Below are 23975 nucleotides of genomic sequence, written 5' to 3'. Positions count from 1 at the left end.
GTTCAATGCACATGCTAGATTCAGGTGTTCAGTGTAGCCACAACATTAGAGTGTTGTTGCTCTAATGATGCATTTGATCCATCACAGTTCATTCTGCTCCAAGATCAGGGCTTGAAGGTGGACGGCACTCTCAGTACTGAGATTTCTTTTCCCTGCTACCTTGGGGTGGAAAAGAAAGACATTCCTTGCATCCACTTCTCAGGGTCCATCACTTCTAAAAAGTGACCTGCTAACTTTGTTAATTAACACCTTAATTTGTTAATTAACGTACAGCAGTGTTGCGATGGGCTGGTGACACCAACACACAAAAGCTAAAACAGGGCAGTACTGTAGACATAGGAGTCACCAAACACACCACAATACAACTTTATCACAATACTTCACTCACAATATGATATTATTGCAACAGTTTGCAATATGGGGAATAGTACAATAACACTTATCCAGTAAGATAAAGACATCTCACCTCAGCATAACAACACTGTCACTAAAACCTGCCCTAAATGTTGCCATAAGATGGAGTCAGTCTGCTGTCTTTCCCTGTCTGTGATTGAGTGGGGTCAGTGGGGTCAAGTTGGCAATTACATGCAATCTTCTGATAATCTTAGTATTAGTAGTATTACCAGAATATTTATATTTATTTAATAAAATATTGACATTTTGGCTCCCCGTGTGGATACAATATCACAACACAAAACACTGGGATATTACACTTTATCAACTTTTACCCCCTTCCCCACAGTAAAACCTGAAAGATGCTGAAAGATGCTAAAACACTTTGTGCTGTAGAGCTGGCAAACAAAAATGAAGCAACGTAATAAATATTTAGCTGTTAGTCTTTATCTGCATTAATAAACTGTTTTGTTTTTTAAAAAAAAGGCAAAATGCAGGTTGGTGATCTGCCCTTTTTTTTATCATTTAGCACTCCTGAAAATGAAAGAAATCGAATGCAGGCCTCTTTGCTGTTCTCTGTTCTTTTCTTTTTTTTGTTGCCAGAAGGTAAGGAGCATTTGTCTGAACATAAAGGAGTAGTGGACTTAGACTGTGACCTTGCTTGCCTGATATTGTTCCAAATAAAGGAAGTGCAAGCCAGTTATTCTGTCTCTGTGTCTAGGAAAGTAGAGCAAACCAATAAATGGCTGTAAGGGCACAAGTGATGTCATTGTTTCTCTGGTATGGAATGACGTTACTAGATAACCTTAGCTATCACTGTTGCTTTTATCTGAACAATAGAGTTTGAATAGTTGGAAATGAGCTCAGGGCTTGCTATCTGAAACCAGTCTGTACAAGTTTGATATTGGTGGCTGTTCACCTCCCCACTGTTGCAACTGAATTTTACAAAATGACATGACGGCCTGATGTTGAGCTACTCAGCATGTTATCTTCACTGAATATTTGAGCAGATGCTCACTGGTTACCAACTCCAGCATGTCTGTCATTTGATGTGTAGTTAAGACATCAGAAGAAGAAACACAAACATGGCCCTGACCCATGATCCTGCTCACAATGGGACTCCCCCTACAATAAAATATGATGAACGGTCAGTAACTTCCTACTCAGGCGGGCCAAATGCAACCGCAGCACTCGCTGCTCAGACGCAGGCTCCCCTGCTGTACTGTACTGTACATATTTGGTGTGTGTGCGGTCAGGAAACCCCACAAAATGACTATGTTGTATTACGGCATGAGACAATGAGACACCAGGCCTAACCATAAACATGCGCATATGACAGCATGGAAATAGCTTTGACAAATTCCTTAAGGTTGAGAGAATGCCGAAGCCGGATTCAGTGCTGAGAACAGGAGATAAAAAACCCCAAAAATCTGTTAGGTGGCCTCAAACTAGGTCATCATCACATTAATCTGTGACATATTTATGTACATTTAAAAAAATGTTAAAAGATTTTTTTTAAATTTGACTTAACTGGCAAATCTTACTATATGAAAAGGCCTCCGGGAGAAAAATATATATGTATATATTTTTAAGAAAACATGAAAATAGATTATCAGGCTTTTAAAAGATGATACATAATAACAACATAAACTATGCTGCTCAGTACATGGTTATCATCATTTTTTTAGTGGCTCATAATGTTATTACACTCCTCAAAAAAATGAAAGGAACACTTTAATCAGAGTTTATCATCAACTCAGGTAAACTTTCAGGATATTGATCTGGTCAGTTAAGTTTTGGAGGCGTTGTTAATCAGTTTAAGCTGCTTTGGTGTTGATGAACTGAGCAGCAGGTACAGGTCTTTGTCCTGAGCCACAGCCACCCCAAAACAGTGCTCAGTGAATTTAAGCATGGGAGGACGCCATCACTGAAAGAACTACGCAGTTTAGAAACTCAACCACAAAATCTTACAGAGCGGCGTCTCTGTGTGCTAAAGCGTACCCGCCAACTCTTTGCTAACTCAGCAACTGCAGAGTTCCAAACGTCCTCTGGGATTAAAATCAGCACGAAAACTTTGCACTGAGAGCTTCGTAGCATAAGTTTTCATGGCCCAGCAACTCCTAGCAACGTCCTACAACAAGGAAGTCAAGTTTTCCACTTTTGTATAATTTTATCTTAAATTCTGTTTCTATTCACAAGTGTTTTGACTGCGTCACTGTACAGTGCAATAGAGTAACATTCATATTAACATTTCCTATGAGCTAAAACGTCCCTGACTTTACTCTGCAAATGTATTTTAAGGAAGTTTAATAAAATGGCGTGATCTATTTTAAAGTACGATGTCATTTCGATTGATGTCGTTTAGATGACCCAGGTGTAAGTGTAGGTGAAAAACAAACACACCTCAAAGAACAGTTTTACTCACATTCATGAGAAAGACAAGAACTAAGAACTGCTCTTTGATATGTTAGCATGATTGCTGTCCCCAAATAGTCTATAAATTAGTGCTGTCAACATTAACACATTAACGCGTCAAAACTGTCAGTTGACTTAATGCAGATTAGTTCGTGTGAGGGGTTATTAGGCGTTAATGCAGCTCAGAGGTGTTAACGCCGTCATCACTACTAATGCATGCAAATGCCCCATTGCCAGCTACTGACACGTAGCTGACTAGCAACAGGAACCTTCGTGATAAGGTTAAGCTTGTAGTCAACATATCTGAGCTGAATAAAGTGCACCACTCTCCTGGTCACTAGTAAAAATTTAAGAAGAAACACCCAAGGAAACCAGTATTTACGTTATTGGTCACCTGTTTTAATTTCAGTTGATTTCTGGGAGAGCAGACAAAAATAACCTGCATTTCTGAGAATCATTTACTTATTTGAGTAATAAGCCCAAACAGGTACGTGCGTTTAGTCATGTTGCTTTCCTTTACACAAGTGTGGCATTCTTTAGCAAGTATCACGGTGTTCTTTATTAACTGCTTCAAACAGAGTTCATCTGGTAAATGGTTTCTTCTGATCAGAAACTGTAAAAAAAAACAACAACCAAAAAAAAAAACAGCTTTTCCCAGAAACCCGAACAACAGTCGGAAGGTGCATGTGGGAGGGGGAGAGGGAAAGTTAATTTAGGGAAGATGGTCAAGTGACTCATCGTCAGGTCAGAGGTTAAGGGTGTCTATGGGGTTCGCAGGATGCTGACATCACACAGTGGGAGGGCGGAGGGTGCTCAGGCAGGGTTAAACTTAGAAACATGACATCACAGTATCAGGATTCCCCTGCCACTTTTTTCCATCTGTCTAAGCATACTGTATGTAATTCAGGCGTTTGAAATTTTCCATAATGTTTAACAGAACAGGAAACTGAGACAGTTGATGAGTTACTGTTTTAAGAATCATGTAACCTTGTGGACGAGATAATATTTATAGAACAGTTTAATTTCATGGACTTGGTGGGAAGTGGAAAATTCCACAGTTTATCATTGCTGTGGATTGCTGCTTTTTTCAAGCAGTATCAGGAGGTCATGTTACCCTGAATCTGCTCTGTTTAGTCTTACCTGGTTTGTAACTCAAACGTATCCGTTTCTTACTAATTCAGGCCTCCTCTCTCTCCTAAATGTTGTTGCATAACAAGAGGCCAAATCAACGTGTGAGTGAATTTGTCATTAGCATAATTAAGCAGCAGAAAATCATCTGAAGCTTCAGCTTTTAATGTTCTTTGGCACATTGTAATATATACACTGCTTAAACAAGTTAAAGCATTAGTTTGAAAAACTGTCACATCTCAATGGGACAAAAGAATGCTGGATATTTATTGTATTAGGCACCAAAGGATGACACATCATTTCACTGGAATGAAAATGATCTATCTACAGAGAGCTTAATTCAAAAAGTGAAAAAATGAAACTCAAAAAGGTCTCCTAAGCTCTCCTCCCTGATCTGGACCAGGGCATCACTGAGCTCCTGGCCAGTCTGAGGTAAAACCTGGCAGCGTTAGACTGAACCATGATGTTTCTGAGGTGTACTATTGGATTTAGGTTTGGTGCATGCGGGAGTCAGACATTGGTATCGACTCCTTCATCCTCCAGGAGCTGCGTACATACTATCACCACATGAAACCGGGCATTGTCATTCACCCTTGTGTTCCTCCATCGATATGCTCTCCAGACCATCACTGACCACTAAACCGGTCCTGACGAACGACGTTACAGGCAGCATAAGATCGTCCACAGCTGCTCTAGACCCTTTCACATCTGTCACATGTGCTCAGCGTGAACCTGCTTTCATTTGTGAAAAGCACAGTGCTGCCAATTCTGGTGCTCTATGCTATGGTGCTGGGCAGTGAGCACAGGCCCAACCAGAGGACGATTGTTTGGTCGGACACATTCACACCAGTGGCCTGCTGGAGGTCATTTTGTAGGGCTCTGTCAATGCTCGTCCTGGTCCACCTTGTACTACGATATAAAAAGGGATGAACTTGCTTTTAGAGCCGGCCTCGTGTGGACAGTAAAGGAAATGCTGTACGGGCACTCCTGTACTGGCTACATTTTCAGAATTGAAGATTGCTTTTTGCCACAAACTAATAGTTGCTTAACAGAAATGATAAATATTTTAAAATAGTGCTGTAGCGCCATCACATCCACAATGATGTCGCAAGGCTTACCATACGCACACGCAGACAGCTGCTGACTACTTTCTAGTCCATTTGGAATAAGTATGTGTAGCTGGTTTGTAGTATAGTCACCACAGCAAATTGGCTGGTATGTGAACACACACATAGAGCCGCGCTTACACTCACTGATGGCAACATTTACATCAGACAGAAGGTGTACCTCTAGCACAAAGAGCGTAGGCTTGGCCAAAACTCTTTAAATGCCTGTTGGTCCCATCTTTGAAAACACTGACTGACAAAAACTGCTCTCAATGAGTTCCTTGTAATATCTGAGCGATCTCACACGTGGTTGACATTACAGATGGTTAGCCAATATATTTTAATAACAGGACACAGCCACTACTGCAGTCCAGTCTATTCATTTTAAATAAACAGAGATTTGTTTGAAACTCAGTGTTAAGTACATGTCCAGACTCCACTTGAGTGCAGCTATTTAGGTCCAGCTCCTCTGCGGTTGTGCTTTAATAGGGACCTGGACAGGCCTTATTAGCGATAATCAATTCACTAACCTACATTCCTGCTCCTGAAGAAAAAGGACAGACGGGTCCTGGGTGAGCCAGTCCTGCAAAAGCCATCAACACTGTGCCACATTCCTTTCACTCTAAAGGAAAAGCGATGCTTCTTTCCCAGTTTCCAGGGGCTCCGGCAGTATTAGGTCTCGGAAAAGATGGAGCAGAAATGAAGTGGCTGTGTGCAGATTTGGCCTCGGTGCGTTATGATGCATGGAGTGAATGGAATCATTCAGTCAAACCTTTCAGCTCAGTGATGCTGGCAAAAACAATCGCCGATCCAAACCTGCACCTGTGAGTAACGCGACAGCGCACAAATACAAAATGTTCTCTCGTGACGTCAAATGTATTTTCCCCTGCCCGTGTCTCCGCACACTTCGAGAGTTCAAAGGTCACAGTGACACACTGCTGGCAGTTGGTACTGTCCGTGAAAGCCGCTCAGCTGCCTCTACTCATCTCGGACCACGTGATTTTTCCAAGAAAACGTCCTTGCAGTCTCTCTTTGAATAATTCCTTCCTGCACTATATCCCGCTCCAATTTCCTGTTCCCACAGAAAATACATTAAAACAAAGGAGAGCTGGATGTTTTAAATATGCAGTTTCGTTTATGATATTTGGGACGTAAAGCAGATGTCAAGAGTCTGCATCGAGTGTTTCTTTAACCGTGTTTACACTGGGGTTTAACTTCATGGTTTGCTACAGTTTCGTGCAACTTTGTGAAGAAAGTTACAGCTCGCCAAGGCATGAATTAAATCCCTCAATGCTGGGATCAAGTGTTTATTCAAACGGAGCAAAAGGCAGAGTGGGAACTTAAACTTGTCAAACATAAATGTATTCAATTTGCTTCACCCCCGACAACTCCGGTCTAGACCCGAGAGACAAATCTGGGGCCTATGCATAGGCAGGCTCACGACCCTTTTATTAGTTGTCATTTCTATGAGAATTACAAATTCAAGCTTCACGTGATCCCATTCATCTGTAGAGGTTATTAGGACATCAGTAATAAAGTGAGAAAGCCTGCATGGTGTGATTTGATTGGCAGGTGTCCTGTCATAGGCAGCTGTAGCCAGTCGGTGTCTGCTAGACCTCCCCTCAGCTAACTGGAGTAACTGAACTAGACATGTTCACCGTGTTTGTGCAGTTGGAGCATTTTCATTTTCAAATAATATGACTTACTTTATGGCACAAACCATCTGAGATCATAGTTCAGTTTCACTGAATAAGTTCTAGGCTTTTATTAGTCTTCTGTCTCAGGGATTTTATTCATGTGACTCTGTCTATAATACCTGTGCAGCTTCCAGATGTAATCTGCTTACCGAGCTTGCCAGCGTTAGCTGACAATTTAGCTCCCTCTCATTCTGCTACTTCTACTTCTGGCTATAAAAAACCAACATGGCGAAGCCAAAACCAATGGGTAATTTCACGGTGGCTTTGTCCATCTTTTATGTAAAGTCTATGGTCTATATACTCCCATGTTAACAGCGTGGTACATAAAAACAGCTAATGGCCTCAATGGGTAGCTTCTCCCATCATTCCCTTGTTGAAAAGTCCATTTTTGTGTAGAACTGATCCATTTGTACACATTTAAATGTTAAAGTTAGGGGTGTTTGACAGGAGGAATAAGCAACTCTTTGGACAGTGGAGGAGGGAAGGCAGCCATGTGCAGCGTGCATACCAGGGCTTGGCCCAAATGTCAGCACTGCTACTGTTTTTAATTAAGACATGGTACACAGGGAGGAGAGACGGAGAAGATCAAGGAGGAAGATGGTTTGGAACAGCTGGATGTGGCAAAGCTAATCTGTATTCATACCAGCTGTGCAAGCAGCGGGAAAGGGCGGTACTCTGCAAAACACTGCAGCAGTGCTGATAAATGAGCTGGAATTGATCTACATTTGAAAGCAATCAAGCTGTTGAAGTCTCCTAAATACATTTCAGTCATAGAAAGCGTTCAGGAATAATAAGTGCAAATTTGGATTTGAACCAGAATACTTTTGACGATAATCAACTACAGTGGTGTGAAAAGTGTTTGCCCCCTTCCTGATTTCCTATTTTTTTGCATGTTTGTCACACTTGCATGTTTCAGATCATCAAACAAATTTTAACATTAGACAAAGATAACCCGAGTAAATACAAAATGCAGTTTTTAAACGATAATTTCAGGGATTTAAGGGAGAAAAGTAATCCAAACCTTCATGGTCCTGTGTGAAAAAGTAATTGCCCATCTTCTTAAATCCTAAATTAGTTGTGATTGACCACATTTTTTGGAAAGCTGAGTTCAGTTTCACTAAACACAATCAGGTCTGATTATTGGCAGCCCTGTTGAGCCCACATCATACCATGATCTAAAGAAACCACTGAGAAACAAAGTTACTGGCATCTGTCAGTCTGGAAAGGCTTAAGGCCCAAGGCTTTGGGACTCCATTGAACCACACTGAACCATTATCTACAAATCAAGAAAACTTGGAACAGTGGTGACGCTTCCCAGGAGCAACCAACCGACCAAAATTACTCCAAGAGCTCTTGGGTTGTGCAGCGGGACAATGATCCAAAACACACACCGGCAGGTCCACCTCTCAATGGCTTAAGAAAAACTAAATAAAGACTTTGGAGTGGCCGATCTAGATGCTGTGGCAGGGGTGGTTAACTCCAGGCATCGAGGGCTGGTGTCCTGCAGGTTTTAGATGTGTCCTTGAGCCAACACAGCTGATTTAAATGGCTAAATGACCTCCTCAACATGTCCAGAAGTTCTCCAGAGGCTTGGTAATGAATTAATCATGTGATTCTGGTGTGTTGACCCAGGGTGAGATCTAAAACTTGCAGGACACCGGCCCTCGAGCCCTGGAGTTGCCCACCCCTGTGCTGTGGCGTGACCTTTAAAAGGCGGTTCATGCTCAAAAACCCTCCAATGTGTCTCAATTACAACAATTCTGCAAAGAATAGTGATGTAAAAGACTCACTGCCAGTTATCAAAAAACTCTTGATTGCAGTTGTTGCTGCGAAGGGTGGCTCAACCAGTTATTAGGTTTAGGGGTCAATCAATTTTTCACACAGGGCCCTTCTAGGTTTGGATTTTCCCCCCCTTAATAATAAACACTTTCATTTAGATACTGCATTTTGTGTTTACTTGTGTTATCTTTGTCTAATATTTAAATTTGTTCGATGATCTGAAACATTTAACTGTGACAAACATGCAAAAAAATAGGAAATCAGGAAGAGGGCAAACACTTTCACACCATTTAGTTTCATGTCATTTAGCTTTTCAGCTTTTTTGCCCTCAAAAGTTTTTGCTTAGCAGTAAGTTAGCCCAGGAATTCAGATACGTTTTGTTGGTGGGGTTTTTTGTTGTTGTTTGTTTCCAGATTTGAAAAGTAAAGAAAAAATCCGGGAAATCGCCAAACAGTCAGTCAGTTTTTGTCCATCCATCCATCTTCCGCTTATCCGGGGCTGGGTCGCGGGGGCAACAGGTTAAGCAGAGGCCCAGACCTCTCTCTCCCCAGCCACCTCCTCTAGCTTGTCCGGGAGAACACCAAGGCGTTCCCAGGCCAGCCCAGAGATATAATCTCTCCAGCATGTCCTGGGTCTGCCCCAGGGCCTCCTCCCAGCCAGTCTTGGTAGCCCGCCAGGGCCTCTGCTCCTGGCTGCCGCCCGGCACACAGTGCACCTGACCGCTACTGCGCCTAAATTTTGTAAGGAAGCTGAATATCCGTTTCATTAGCCACAAAACCACAAAAAAAGTTATTGGGTAACTTTTCAATACAGTCTTTTGTCCTTTGTAACACCTTTAATCTACATGCAACAGTTTATCACAAACTCGATGTCTACAAATGATGAAAACTGCGAGCAATAGCATGATTATTCTTCCTTGAATGTTGTTTTTAAATACACATTCACATTTAGGTCAGATTTTAACTATGCAGTGAGGAAATATAATTTTGTGTATCATACCCTAACCTTCTAATCTTACATAATCTGATAGAAGTATTGAAATGAACCTGCGTCAAATGTAATGAACAACCGTGGTAGATCCGAGATGAGCAAACGCACCAGAAGGTTGAGTGTTTGTGAGATGACTAAGATAACGGGTAGAGATCCTCTCTGCCAGTTTAATCAAAACACTGTTATTGCAAGCTATCTAAACACCTTTGTGAATATCTTAACAGCTAGAAAAAATACTTGCATAATGTGACTGTGTTTCCATGCTGTGCATAAATGTTTGTGTAGAGTCTCCGGTCTGGATTAAGGGGGGATTCCAGTCATGTAGGATGACTTGCCTCCTGCTCTGGTTTGTACAGCTATGAACAACAAAACACACACCCTCTGGTCTCACCAGGGTATGGTTCATGACTAACCACAGAAAGACTGAGCCATCCAAAAGAAGAGGTTTTAAAGGACACACTCCAAACAAGAGTTAGATTTTGTTTGGTTTTCCCCTTTTTCTTTTCTAAAATACCTTTCACCATTTATAAGTTTCTAAAAGTTTCTGAGAAATTATGTTTTGCTCCCTCCATCATCGCCAGGTTGTACCTAAGTTGTACTTTGGGGTGACTTTAGCTCAGTTGGTAGAGCAGGTCAGCTACTAATTGGATGCCAAATATCCTTGAGCAAGATACTAACCCCCAGTTGCTCTCATACGTCCATTGGAGTATAATTGTGTGTGGATTTTAGCTAGAAAGCACTTGCATAAACCAAAGTGCTTGTGTGAATGGGTGCACGAGGCAAGTGCTCATTTAGAGTACAAAAGTGCTATATAAGAACCATCTACTGGTGATGCCCTGTTCCAGATCTGGGGGGAAATCTCTCAGGACACTATCTGTCATCCCATCCCAAGAAACATGCAGACCAGCACATGGGGGCAATAAAAACTACTGCTCACTATTTTGAGTTACTGCAATGACATTTTAGCAAATTGGACTAGTGTCCCGCGTTTTTAATTCCCGGGGTGTCTTTGAATTCAGCCCACTGTAGGTTGATCCTTTTCTTTTCCATCAAATGATGTGGCATCCTTTCATAGATCCAGTTCAAATCAGTTTAGATATCCAGCGTGATTTTCACGGACAGAAGTGAACTTCTTTGCCTTTCAGTGTAAAAGTAACTTTTTAGATTCAGGTTTACTGGTTTCGTAAATGTAAATTAATTTGAAACAAATGAGTGCATTAATTCTTAGTTTTTGTGGTTTCCCATTGATTGCTACAAATGTGGGATCAAATATACCTTTTTATCTAAAGGACTACTCTGTCAGCTCTAAACATTTCATAACTTTTGCATGGAGTTGAAGGCCTTTATCTTGAGAAAGAGCCCAACATCAAACATTCTTCCTGTCCTTAAACACTTGCCTATGATGACAAAGCAGTTGGCTTGACCACCAGAAGACACCACCGGCCATTTCCATCACTACTCCATCAGCACTTTAGTGCTTGGAAGCATCCACCCCGGAAACTTCTATCCTCGGGATTGTTTTCCAGACAGCTGCCTCCCTCATGGAAATACACCAGGACAGACCCTAATGGAAGCCAGATGAGTTTAAATTCCACAACAATAATTACCACACTGCATTAAATGGCTTTTACTGTACACACTTTAACACAATGGACATCTGCCACAGTTTTGGGCGGATGTTTGTCCAGGAAGTTGCTATGACAACTTTTTGAAGTCTGCTCCAGTGATGGATCCTGGAACTACTGCATGTGTCATGATTATGTCACTCTTGGTTTGGGGGCATGTGTAAAATTTGTTCTGAAGGTTTATGGTCTGAGTGAGGAAAATGGCTGACTGCTGTTCCAAGTACTTGAAACAAATTTTAGGAGGTCTTAGATACAAATTAGGACTTTAACTTTGAACGTCCTCGTTGTAAAAAGTAATTGTAACAAACAGGGACAGTTTTACTAAGAAATGATACCAGATAAGGACCTGTTGACATTATTTTGAACATCAGATATGAACAGTTTAATATTTTAGTAATTTTCTGTCTATCCACTTTAAATATGTAGCTAAAACCTGTAGGTTAGCTTAACTTAGCAAAGAGGCTGTTTACAGTGGTAACAAAATTCTGTGTCCTAGCACCTCTTAAGTAAATTAACCCTAACACGGTGTGCTGAACCATTTATCTCAACTTACAAACAAAAGAGTTTTAAAGTAGAGACACGACTTATTGAAAAATGTTAACTAAACAAAGATCAAGTACAACTTCTTTCAGAGGGCAAAAACAAAATATCTTAAAGTGACAATAAAGCTCATCACTCAAACTGAGTACGAGCTCTAATTCAGTTATTAGATGCTGCTCTTTATAACTGTAAAACGTTGGTTCACCTGTAGCCATAATATAAATAACCCTTGATTCTCTAAATTGTATGCATTTGGATTCAACCCCTGGTCTTACCATTGTACCCACCATCGTCGTTTAAAGCACCTTATGTCATCCCTGCAGGGTTCTGGTCTAATAAATGTTTATTTGCACTGGCCACCTATCCACTTAATATTGCTCCAAATCAAATTTACCCTCCTGCTTTCAGTTAAAACACGGAGCAGTTTCAAAGGGTTCCACTCCTGTCAGGTGTATGAATTCAGTCAGTAACTTAGCAGGGACCTGCGTGATAAACGTTACTGGCCTCTTGAGGCTCACTTAGTCCCCAGGCAGAGTTTTGATGTGGGCGAACTGTCTTTGGTCTCGCTGCGGTCAGACTCTTGAAAAGGATTCTGGGTCGGGGTCCCCCCTGCTCTCGTCGTCTGCCTAAACCATCGTGCCTCATGTCTTCTCCTTGATGTGGCAGCTTTGAGTGGCCATAATAAAAATTAAGACATCATAAATGCAGGATGGATGCACCATGTGTTTTCCTTTATAATGCACGAGCCCCTAGTGAGAGGTTTAACTCCCGCTGCAACTCGAGCAACTGAGCCCTTCTCTGCAAGGTTTTCATCGTGTTGTGTGTGTCTGTGTGTGTTTGTGTGTCATACTGACAGACCGCGAGTAATTCACTGTGGCGCAGAAGACAACTGTTGGTGGGTTGGTTGAATATAGAAGTTGACTTGCTGCTGCTATAATAAATAGTTTTGGCATTAGCAGTGGATGAAATGATTTTATAAGGCTTTTCAGCATCTTTTTGTGTTGAGTTGATTCTGAAAGCTGAAAACTTGCCGGCATTTATTTGTGATTAATCCTGAGATTGATTTGCCAGTTCGAATTTGTCACTTCGCTGGGATGAATGAATATGTTTCCACTGGATACAGACCTGCCCTCCAGTCACAGATGGAAGCGTTCAACATGTCACATGGATTTGTTTTGAAGTTAGGAAGGCATGATTCACCTCAGACACCAACCTGAGGAACAGTCCCGGCTGACTCACACAAGCTTTGCATACAGCTATGCGGAGGGGGCGGTGAGGTTGGCGGATGGGTTTCCCTGAAGTATTTCTACCATGTGCCACCTCCGATCGTCTGCCACTTTTGCTGTAACTCGAGGGGAGCCTGTGTGTTCCCAAAGAAGGACCTAGACTGGTAAAATCACCCACCGTATAATTAGCTTTTTTAGCATGTGACTTCTTAACATCTTTACCACACTGGATGCCTTTTACAGACTGCTGGGAACAAAAGGCTGAACGGTGAAGCTGAAGTTTCAGACCAACATTTCCACATCGGACAGCTCCGAGACGCTGACGGCCACCGAGGTTTTTTCTTTTCGAAGACGGAAACTTGTTTTGTCATACTCTCTCCTTAAAAATATCAATCACTGTCAAGTAAAGACTTTTCCCATAAAATAGACTCCCTCATGTCTGAAGAAAAGCTTACCGCCACAGTTTAAACCAGTCGCTCCTTTTTATAGATGAAATCTTCAGAAAACATTTAAAGTTTTAACTCCAGCTCTCAAATAGAAATGAGACAGTGCTTTGCAAAGAATTTCATTTCTGCTTTCCAAACCTTTTAAAATTTAAACCCAAGTGTCATTAAATGTGTTTTATTTAGAGACTTTAAACACGACAAAACAGACATGACTTAAGCTCACAAATATGACTTCTAGTCCTGTTAGTGAGCAAGCTAACTGACAGTCGTTGACCTCGCTTGCTCACAGAGCTTTTATCCTGCTCAACCGCTTTGCTAATGAAACGCTGCACAATAGCTTTGATAGCAAGAAGCCAGAGGGGAGACCAAAACTGAAAATAAAGAGTATATATGGATTTAAATGCTGTGTTAGGTTTTAAGTGTAGGGAAGCTATGGCACAGCTAAGTTAGTTTGACCTACTGTTGCTGTAAAGGTATGCAGAAGCATCTTTGATGGCACAACATGTGGAACCTTGAAGCAGGTGGACTTCTGCAGCAGAAGACCGCATCAGGTGCCACACCTGTCACTCACGACAATTTGGCTCAAACATCATGAACACATATCCATCACAGATCCATCCTTGCTTATAGCAACACTTCAGGCTGGTGGTGTTGTGGAGTGGATGCTTTCTTGGCTCACTTTCGGCCCCCATAGCACCAACTAAGTATCATTTAAACACCACAGCATACCCAAGGACTGTTCCAGACCCTTTATCATCTCTTTATGAACACACATGTTCTAATGGCTGCTTTCAGCAGGATAACACACCATGCCATAAGATCAAATCATTTGAAACAGCTTGAACAGGACAATGAGTTCACTGTACTCTAACCAATTAAGAACCTTTCAGATGTGCTGAAACAGGAGATTCCAGGAGACAAATCTGCAGCAACTGTGTGACGCTGGCATGTCAACATAGACAAGAATCTGTGAGAGTGTTTCCGGCCTTGCTGGATCTCTGATTTGACGAATTAAAACAGTTCTAAACAAAACGGGGAAGCAAGCTCTATCCAGTGAGACTTCTTCTTTCCTTGTTACAGACATTTCAGGAAGAGTTTCTGCTGTTCTGCATTTATTAGCTGTTTTAGTGTAGCTTTAGCAGTTGTTGGACCTGAACACAGCAGCACAGGAGCCCCACTGACATCTAATTTTATCAAGGTGTTAATGCAGAACTAGAGGAAGTTTAAATATTATAAACCGGGTCAGCCACTAGCATGGACTTTGTGTAAATTCAGCACACATTTTTCTTTTTAAGTTGAAATCCAAGTATTTTGCACCAACCTGCCAGAAGCATGTAACGCAAGATTTGAAATGTAAAATATTGAGACCGTCTTTCACACTGTCATGTTATCCCTACAGATGACACACAGTGACATCCTTGGTCAAATGACTCTTCAAATAGTTCCTGGATGTCTAAATTTGATAGTTTTGGCGATCAGTCTTAATCTTTGTCTAGCTGATGTTGTAATTTCAGCTGAGCTGTTTTTGTGGTCAGTGAAGAAACAAGGAGATAATAGCGAGGCCTCGTCAGTTTGTTGGGAAGCACAGGATGTGGTCTTCTCTTCTTGACAAGTCTGCCGTCATCGCCATGCAAATGGGAATGACTGGAAGCAATGTGTCCAGACAGAGTGGGTGGCTGCAGCCCTTTCCACCCAGAACAGAAGATAAATAGACACCCACACTCTACTGCTACTTCTGGGCTCTTCTCAGACACTTGTTGAACCTCAGGCATCTTATCATTTGTCATGTGACGCACACATGTAACCGCTGTACAAGTTTGGAACTCCTGACTGCTCTCCTACTTCCCACAGTCTTTAAAACAACGAGAAAACACAGGTCTGATTTAGATGTCAGCTCCGTTTCTGCTAATTAAGAGAGTTAGGACAAATTATTCTTTAGAACAACTTGTTGAATCTTGTTGAAGGATGTGGAGGTGTTGAGTTGTGCAGCAGTAGATTTGCAAGACAAGCAGAAAGATCCTTGGCCAGATAGAAGCACAAGTGGAATTTAAACAACACAAGAAATTCATTCCAGCTCAGTGTAGTGCGAACACTTTTCAGTTATGTTATGGTCTCAGATGTGCTGTTGTGTAATTTAGGGATATGCAACGCTTTTGCACAAAACTAAAGTGGTGGCTTTAATGGCTTTACACAATAAGGTGCTTCGAAATCACACAATAAAGCTCTGATATTAACTGATCTTGATAGTCGCAGGTTCCCAAATGGGGTTTGTAATCAGCAGGATTTAATGTGGGTGTCAATCATAGACTGTATATAAAAGATGACCATTGCCATCGCAGGACATGAGCATGTTCAGATGGGAGGAGTGACAATGAAATGCTACCTAGCTTGGATAGAGTAAGGTGTATTTTAATCTGAAAGCCAGTTTTAGCGAGTGCTGCAAAAAAAAGCCTAAAAACTAAATTTCTTTCCTGAACCCGTAAACACATCAGTCTTGATGTAACCGTACCCCAGAGCACAGACTGTTTTAGTATTTTGTCATCTGTTTTGCTCTGAATGTAACCAAATTTTAAAAAAAAGAAGAAAAACATCTCGTATCTGATAAGATTTGAAATTATCCAAATAAACTTTAAGCCTATAAGGAAAGTTGTTTATGTCACGGTCAGTGGGAGCTGGCTGTGTGTTTGAGTGAATAGTAGGACCCAAATGCAGACACGGTAGGAGGTGGAACTGAGTTCTAAACAAAAGGCGAGCCGTTTGTGAACACAAAAACAAAGCAAGAGCGAACACGGCCAACCCTAACCTGAAACTAACCTGGGAAACCAGAGACATGGACATGAAACCGGACAGGTACCTGTGACTATGGAACTATGAAATAAACCGAACATGAACCTGATCAGTACGAAGAACTCTGAGACATGATGTCGCTAGACATGCAAACAAAGACTGAAAGAAAACACAGACTAAATACACACAGGAAGCGATCGGGGGAAGTGGAAACACATGGGGAAAACAGCTGACTAGAATGACATCATCAGTAACACTAAGCATAGAACATAGAAACAAGACTTTCAAAGTAAAACAGGAACATAATGGGATGCAGACATGACACATGACAGGTTAAAGACACACGAACCAACAAGGGAGACTTAAACACAGGAGTGATGACACAAAGGCATCGAATACACAAAGAACTAAAACTGAGCAACCTTGGAGCTTAAGATGACTAAATGAACTTAAACATGAACAATGAATATCGGAATACAGGGAAAATTCAAAACACTGGGTCACACGACTCAGGACAGTTTACTGTTGTCATAAACGAAGTGAGACATTATATTTATCTTTTAGATGTAAACCTGAAGAAGTCCAGTTTCTTTCCTTCCGAGCTCCTTGGACTTTTTATGGCTAGACGAGGTGACTGGAAGTAACACAGGTTTAGAAGCACTTCTACTTTTCAGTCCTGGAGGCACCATCCATCTTTTATATACAGCCTATGCTTTGAAGGCAGTTTGAAATCTGTGCGATATTGATGGATTTCACAACTATTTATTAAAAAAAAAAGAGGCAAAAGCAAGATTTGATTTCATGAAAATGAGGAGGATGATGACTTAAACCTTGTTACCATAGTTACATTTCAGTCCATGACTCTAAGGCACAGATATAGGCTTTTATATACTGTATTGCTGTGTTACATTTGACTTTTTACATCTACATCTTTCCAGTTTGCATATTTATTCCTCCTCCCTTACGTAATGCTTCGTACCTAGTTAAGTTAAGTACTTGGACATTAGAAAGAGAACCTCATTCTGCAGCCTTGCCTCCCTCCTTTATTCTGGCACTTGTAAAGTGATAATGGCATCAGTTAGAGTACACTTTATCTTGGCAGTGTGTCAGACAGGCCTGCACTGTCAAAACCTGTCAGCAGAAGCGGCGTTCACAGCCTCGAGCAGCTCCGTGTCCGTTCAAGCCTCGAAACGAGTTGACAGCAGCATTAGGGTGTGCAGTCACATGACTGCCAGGGAGGCCCTGGATCAAATGATAGCAGCTGTTTGGGCGTATCCTTCCTCCTGGCAGGCCTGATCTTACATTTCAGGGTATGATCCGGCCTGGTGCCCGTGCCCTCAGCATCTTCATTTAGTGTTTATTTAAGCTTCACCTGCAGGTATTCACATCGATAAGCACAGTGCACACAGTACTTATCTAGATGCATTTGTGAAAATGGAAAATGCACGAAGGCTTTTTGAATATTGAAAACTTGGCTTTGAATAGAATTGTATGTTTCTGAGTTTTTTTATAAATTGAAAAATTCAAATAATGTTATTCTCTATTACAGCCGCTGTAAACGACCTTCAGACCTCTCGTCTAACTAGGCGTTGCTGCCTGAGAGCTATTTCACACAAGAGTGGGAAAAGTGCTCATGAAACTGGAAAAGTCCCTCCTCAGACTGCATCCCGTTTACAATCATATCAGCAAATTGATCAAGGGCGTTTAAACCACGTTTGAAGTAATGTGTTGATATTTCATCCATTGCAGTTGCGTAAACTATGAGAAAGAGTGTGTTTGCGGTCTGTCGGGTTTGTCCAAGCCCATTCCATTGAGCTGTGGTCTTCCCTCCAGCTTCCCAAAACGTTGCAGTTTTGTGTAATAAACCCACACATTCTTCTGTCTCCTCCTCATCCTTCCTAAACTGAGCAGCTTTAGGTTCAGTAGGAGCCAGGGCGTTATTTTACAAGACGGATCTGGACACTGGATGTATACATCCAAGACAGTTGCAATGGAAATAGCTGTCTGCTTTGAGTTGTGTCTCAGTGTGGCGTTTACCACACGTCTGTCTTACTGTATATATAAAAAGGGAGAGTTCAAAGTGCAGTTCTGTTCTTTTTCAAGCCTTTAGGACACTCCCCGATCTTACTCTTATATATTATATCAGGAATTTACATAAAAAGGCAAGAAAATATATGTCAGAGTTGTTGTTTGTGTTGACAGATTTCAATAATGACACTCAGTAGATCCGTAGAACTAGACAAGAATACATTTCAGATGTTAAAGAGCTAAATATTTTTCTCATAAATCATAAATGCTGCTGCCAGAAGCATAGCAGCTGTATTTGATGATGATACAGTATGTGATTGTTATGTTACAGTGACTGTGTAAAAGGTCATGGAACATTAAGCAGACTACTGAAAAAGAAAATATGTATTTGACCTTTGACTTTATCACTGGCGTAACATCCAAGTCCTTGGATGTTTTCACTGCTGCGCTTTTTAGACCATTTTCAGGCCGTAAATCAAAAGCGGATACATTTTTACATTTTTTTTCGGGTCATATGTGCAGATCGAAACATGGTAATTGCACTCGGGTGCAAAACAATCACACCAAGACCCTTTGCAGGAGATGGCTTCAGTCGTACTTCTGTCATTTTAATGAGCAGCACTGCTCAGTTCTGTTGTTTTAAAGTGCTAGATGAATCAGTTTGAAGTGTGAGCTGCAGTAAACGCCTTCCCGTAGTCAGGTATTGTTTGAACACCACAGACGTTCACCCTGGATTTACTTTTTTTCTTCTGCAATAAGCAGACAAATCTTCTCACATGGTTTGTTGTGCCGCAGTAAGTGAAGCGAGAGCTGCGAAAAGATCCGTAACGTGATGACTGGGTGATTTTCACATCACATTATATCACACATCAAATTATTGTGGTCAAAATAATGTACAATAACTATGTTATTGTAGTATCTATGAAACAATTATAGCAGTAATGGTAACAAATGACTTTGCTTCTGTCTTTGTTGAGTCCTGAGAGCTTGGTGGTCAGATGCAAACGAGATGCAGAGGCAGACAGAAAGAACAGTTACACACTATGATATTATCATATATGCATCGTTGACACTGTATTGATCGTTTTGAATTATACGGTTGTTGTGAAACCCCACTGTTTTGTTTTTTTACAGGTCACAAGTCCATCCTTCCCTGTGGTTGTGAAGATGGGCCACGCCCACGCCGGCATGGGAAAGGTGAGTCTCCTTTACGATTTGAATAATGCTGTTTACTAATGTTATCAACCCTTTACAAAAGAAACCTAATTAGTTGGATGACCTATATTTGTGTCTAAGAATAATTCAGTGGGAATAATCAGAGATTTCAATCTAATCCACCCGTTTTAGGGCGGAGCCTTTAGTTATGAAACCCGAGGCAAGACTCTCCCTTCTTTTCCCTCTCCATCCTCCTCTGTCAGGCTTCATGCAGTCACCCAAATGAGCAAATAAAAGATGTAAACTGGTCCGTATCTGTTTAAAGCACTATCAAAATTAAATTCTGGCTGCTCCCAGACATCAAAATCATTTTGACCTGCTGTCACCTGGATCTGGAACAAAAACCGAAGCCCATTTCAACCTGAAGAGGAAAATAAGAAATTTTTTAACAAACTTAATAAAGTACATCAGCTCCTCGGCTCGTGTTATCCCAGCAGACAAGCGGATCAGAAGGTTAAAATCAGCTAATAAGCTAAGCTACATCAGCTAACATTTTTGACTATATTTAGACAACAAATACAAACAAGCTGACACTTTATATGTTACAGCAATCAGTCCCCACATTATCCAAACAGTTTGAACTTTTGCTATATTTCAGTTAAAGTGTGTTTTAAATCTGCATCACTGATTTGTGATATTAAATTACCTCTTCATCTTCTTTCTGCTGCAGCAGCAGCGAAGGCCTCTGTGTGAGCGCACTGTAACATCATGACATCAACAACACTGGAGTTAAACCTGTACTGTTGTTAAAATAGACAAGTTAGGAAAATATACCATTTGAAGAAAATAATACTAAAATACGCTGTTTTTAAAAGGGTCTAAAATCGCCTATGAGATGAAACTTAAATTAAATATAATATCCATGTCTTTTTTTTAAATTTTACACACAAGCTGCTCATAGCTCAGATTTTCTCTTTTACCAGGTCAGACACACACACACACACACACACACACACACACACACACACACACACATACAAGTTGTCTTTATTCCATATATGCAAATTAAACATGATACTATCTGGACAGCTTCGGTTGGTCTGAGGTTCAGACAGGAGGTCTGAAGCCTAAACTGCTGTCTGTTCTAGTTTTTGCAGACATCTCTGTAAGGGTTCAAATCGGCCACAGTAGCCAAATTGCTCTTACAGTAAAGTTGTAAAGTCAGTAATGTGTTCCTGGGGTCAAACTAAGTGTTAACCTGGTGGACAAACAGTTTTAGTGCTTTGTTACACAATAGCCTGACTAACAGTTTCCAACCATTTACCGTGATTGCTGCATAGAAATAACTGGACTGATGCTAATCATCTCTGTTAAATACATAATGAGAAATGAACTGTGGATATTTTGCGTATGTGATTTATTTATTTCAAGACATGGAGTCACACTCTTGACACAATGACATAATTCACACATTTAGCCTCTCCCCTTTCTCCCGTATTTAAATATACAAGGAGCGACACTTTCTTTATGTCTTTTTCCCTCGTCTGTGGGTTTGGTTTCCTGTTCAGAAGCCAGACATGCTATAGAATTTCCCATGAGCCTCATGGGGAACTTGGAAAGTCCTTTCAGACTAAGATCTTGCTTTGCCCCACAGACCTCACAGAACTCAGAGAATGAATATAAAGGATTTAGGTCACTGCAATTTTATTTGCTTTTGAGAGAAAAACCCTTCAAGGTGGAGCAAAGAAATTGAATGTGCCAGCAAGTCTCATATATTGATTATAAATAATACTAAAGTAGAACTTAACCTCACTACACGTAGTACTCTACACTTTTGATTTTACCATTGCTAATACATAAAAGAAAAATAACTCCATTTATAACCGAAAACAGGAAGAAGGTGCTTTTGTTCTGAAATTAAAGCGCATATGCTTAAAAAGTAACTCTAACTTTTCAAACAAAAATATAAAACAATCTTTGTTTTGTACATAAAAATTAGAGTTTTGAAACAATAAAAAATGGCTTATTCTTTAGCTTGTTGATTTTGTACAGGCGAATAGCTAGCTAAGTTTCATAGTGCAATATGCAATGGCTACAGTGGGTCTCAATAAAAACACTGTACTTTACAATATAGACTGTAAAATGATGAGATGTCTATATTTTGTGACATATTCTTGGTTTTGAATGAAGACATATATAAATACAGAGTATTTATGTATATATCTGTATTTATATATGTATATATTTCTGCTCACATTCTGTAGCTTCTGTCAGTGCTGTGCTATTGGAAACCGAATTTCCCGGAGGAACCCACCCGAGGAATAATAAAGTTTTATCTAATCTAATCTAATCTAAGCCATAACCTCTTAGGCTGAGTAGTAACTTGGAAGTGCTAGAAAACTGCAGTTCACTGAATGCCCACTTGAGGGCTCTGAAAGCGAATCCCTTGTTAAAATACCTAATTACATCCAGATGTAAAAAAAAAAAAATGGCTGAGGTAGTGGCAAGATTTTAGCTAATGGACATTACAGCTTTAACTGACAGCTGATCACTGCTAGGCCTCACCTCTGCTAATTTAGAGTTAGTGAACTGGACCTCTCAACCACTTATTGTAAGAGAAATTCTCATGTTTTATTAGTTAAAGAGCAAATACCGGTGTATGTGTGTGTGTTGCTCTGTTGCATACATACAGTTTATTAATACATTTTGCCAAGCCTAACCAAGCCTTGCTAGCATTAACTTTCTTATTCAAATATGGCCAAGTCTGCCTCCATGAAAGCAACATAGCGGCAACCAAAAGTTCAATTTAAGGCTTTAGAAAGTGAAATGAGAAACGAGTGGTGACATCATGTCAGTGACATCCATCTTTTATGTACAGTTTATGGTTGGGACTCTTAAACCCGTAAATTGAAAGCCTTGGTAGCTTACTGTAGGTCAACATTTACACATTTTGCTGCTACTTTGTTTCTTTTTTTGCTAGTTTCTCAAACATATTATGCATATGCTGTATAATATATAATTGCTGAGGTTGTTTCGGTAACTGATTTCAGACATTTACTGGAATTTAATGGCGATTTTGTTCATTAGCTAACAATAGAAAACCTACAGCTCAAAGTAATATTGCCATATTTTGTTTTGTTGGGTTGTCATAGGCTGTCTCCATTAACGAAACACACATTAATGACATCAGTTAAGGACAAATCATGTTGATATTACTGTGGTATTGTTACCTGTAACTAATAGCAGTGTTTGTATATGTTTATCTGATTGCAGTTTACATATTAAAATATAATTACACACTTTGCCTCACTCTCTACAGCAGTAGAGAGTGAGCCTTTCTACTCAGCTTTCCCATTACGCTATTAGAGCAGCAGGCCTCTGTAATGAAGGTGGTATGTCATGTTATCTGGACACTAACCACCAGTTTCACCACCAGGCACAGCTCTTCATTTCTGTGCCAGTGCTTCACCTTTTCCGGCGTACCTTCTGTTTCTGTCTGCATCATTGCAGTTTGTTTAGTTACTCGGAGGAATTGCGTAAGTCTCTGGACAGGTTTGTGTGCCTACCGCTCACAACTGGACCAGTTCCTTGTGGTCAGCTTCTGCTTTTGCTACCATGACGTACTCTTTCAGTCACATTGCTGTAGTCAGTGCATTTTGTTATTTTAGCTTCTGGTCTTTTCGTGTTTCTATAAGAAACACTGACTGTATTATTTGATGACATGCGCCTTTAGTGTTTTTACAGTTTTTCACAGTTGCAGTTCTGAAATCTGTGAACACAAAACCCAGTTTTTCAATCTGAGTGTCGTGAACACGAAGTTTCTGCTTGTTTTTTATCTGAAATGCACTGTTGGTCTTCCTCTTCTTGCCTTCTGCCGCCTTTCCATCTTCCTCATCCACCAACTCCCCCCCACACATTTCCTCTTGTGCATCTCAGCTTGTTACTATCTGTTTTGTGGTATCGGTCTTCAACTCACCATGGTGCCTGTGCGCCCTGACGTGGCGTACACTGGTCTGATCACTTCATTAGCAAGTGTGAAAAATGCTTCATTGTTATGTGTAAGCACTGAAATCTGCCACCTGTGCTTACCCTTGCGCAACACAAGTACGTCACAGTGAGAACTGAATGAATGTGAGTGTATCTAAAGTATTGGAAAAAGGGTAAAATAATATCTGCAAATTATGTCCTAAAAGAATGTACGTTCAGTATGTTCAGCATGTTGGTTCTCATGGCAAAGAGTAGAATTTGGTGTTTTAGCAATTTAGGGAAACTCTAACACAAACCAGGAGAAAGCTTAGTAAATAAAATCCAAGCTATTTAGTGAATTCTTTAAAAAACAACAACAACAACACACACATACTATGCATATTTTCCTTTATATATGAAGCACTGAATTTATTACCTTGTGTGGTGGGGCGCGGTCTGCGGTGCCGCGCGGACACACCTGCACGGCATCCGCAATCACGCCCGCCGTGTTAGCGGTCAGTGGTTGGTGTGCGGTTGTGGTGGTGTGATGCAAATGTTAAATAAAGATGGCTCAAAACATGGCTCTGTGGTCCCGTCGTGCCTTAATTCCACCACACCTACAAAGCACATTCTCTAGGTTTTCAGGTTTTCCTATGAAGCCTCATTTGCCCTGGTTTGACTGGATGCTAATGAC

At 40.7% G+C, this 23975-nt stretch overlaps 1 protein-coding gene across 1 annotated transcript in view; it reads left to right on the top strand.

Moving 5' to 3' along the window:
* Positions 1-23975, top strand: part of LOC120735596 (synapsin-3-like) — a 124780-nt gene that overhangs the window by 81547 nt on the left and 19258 nt on the right. Inside the window, exon 9 of the mRNA XM_040035037.1 lies at positions 19295-19357. Within this exon, the coding sequence (XP_039890971.1) occupies positions 19295-19357 (63 nt within the window). The remainder of the gene's footprint in view (positions 1-19294; positions 19358-23975) is intronic.

This window comes from Simochromis diagramma, unplaced genomic scaffold, assembly GCF_900408965.1.
Source record: "Simochromis diagramma unplaced genomic scaffold, fSimDia1.1 OVJJ01000816.1, whole genome shotgun sequence".
NCBI lineage: Eukaryota > Metazoa > Chordata > Actinopteri > Cichliformes > Cichlidae > Simochromis > Simochromis diagramma.
This window is presented reverse-complemented; position numbering and strand designations above follow the sequence as displayed.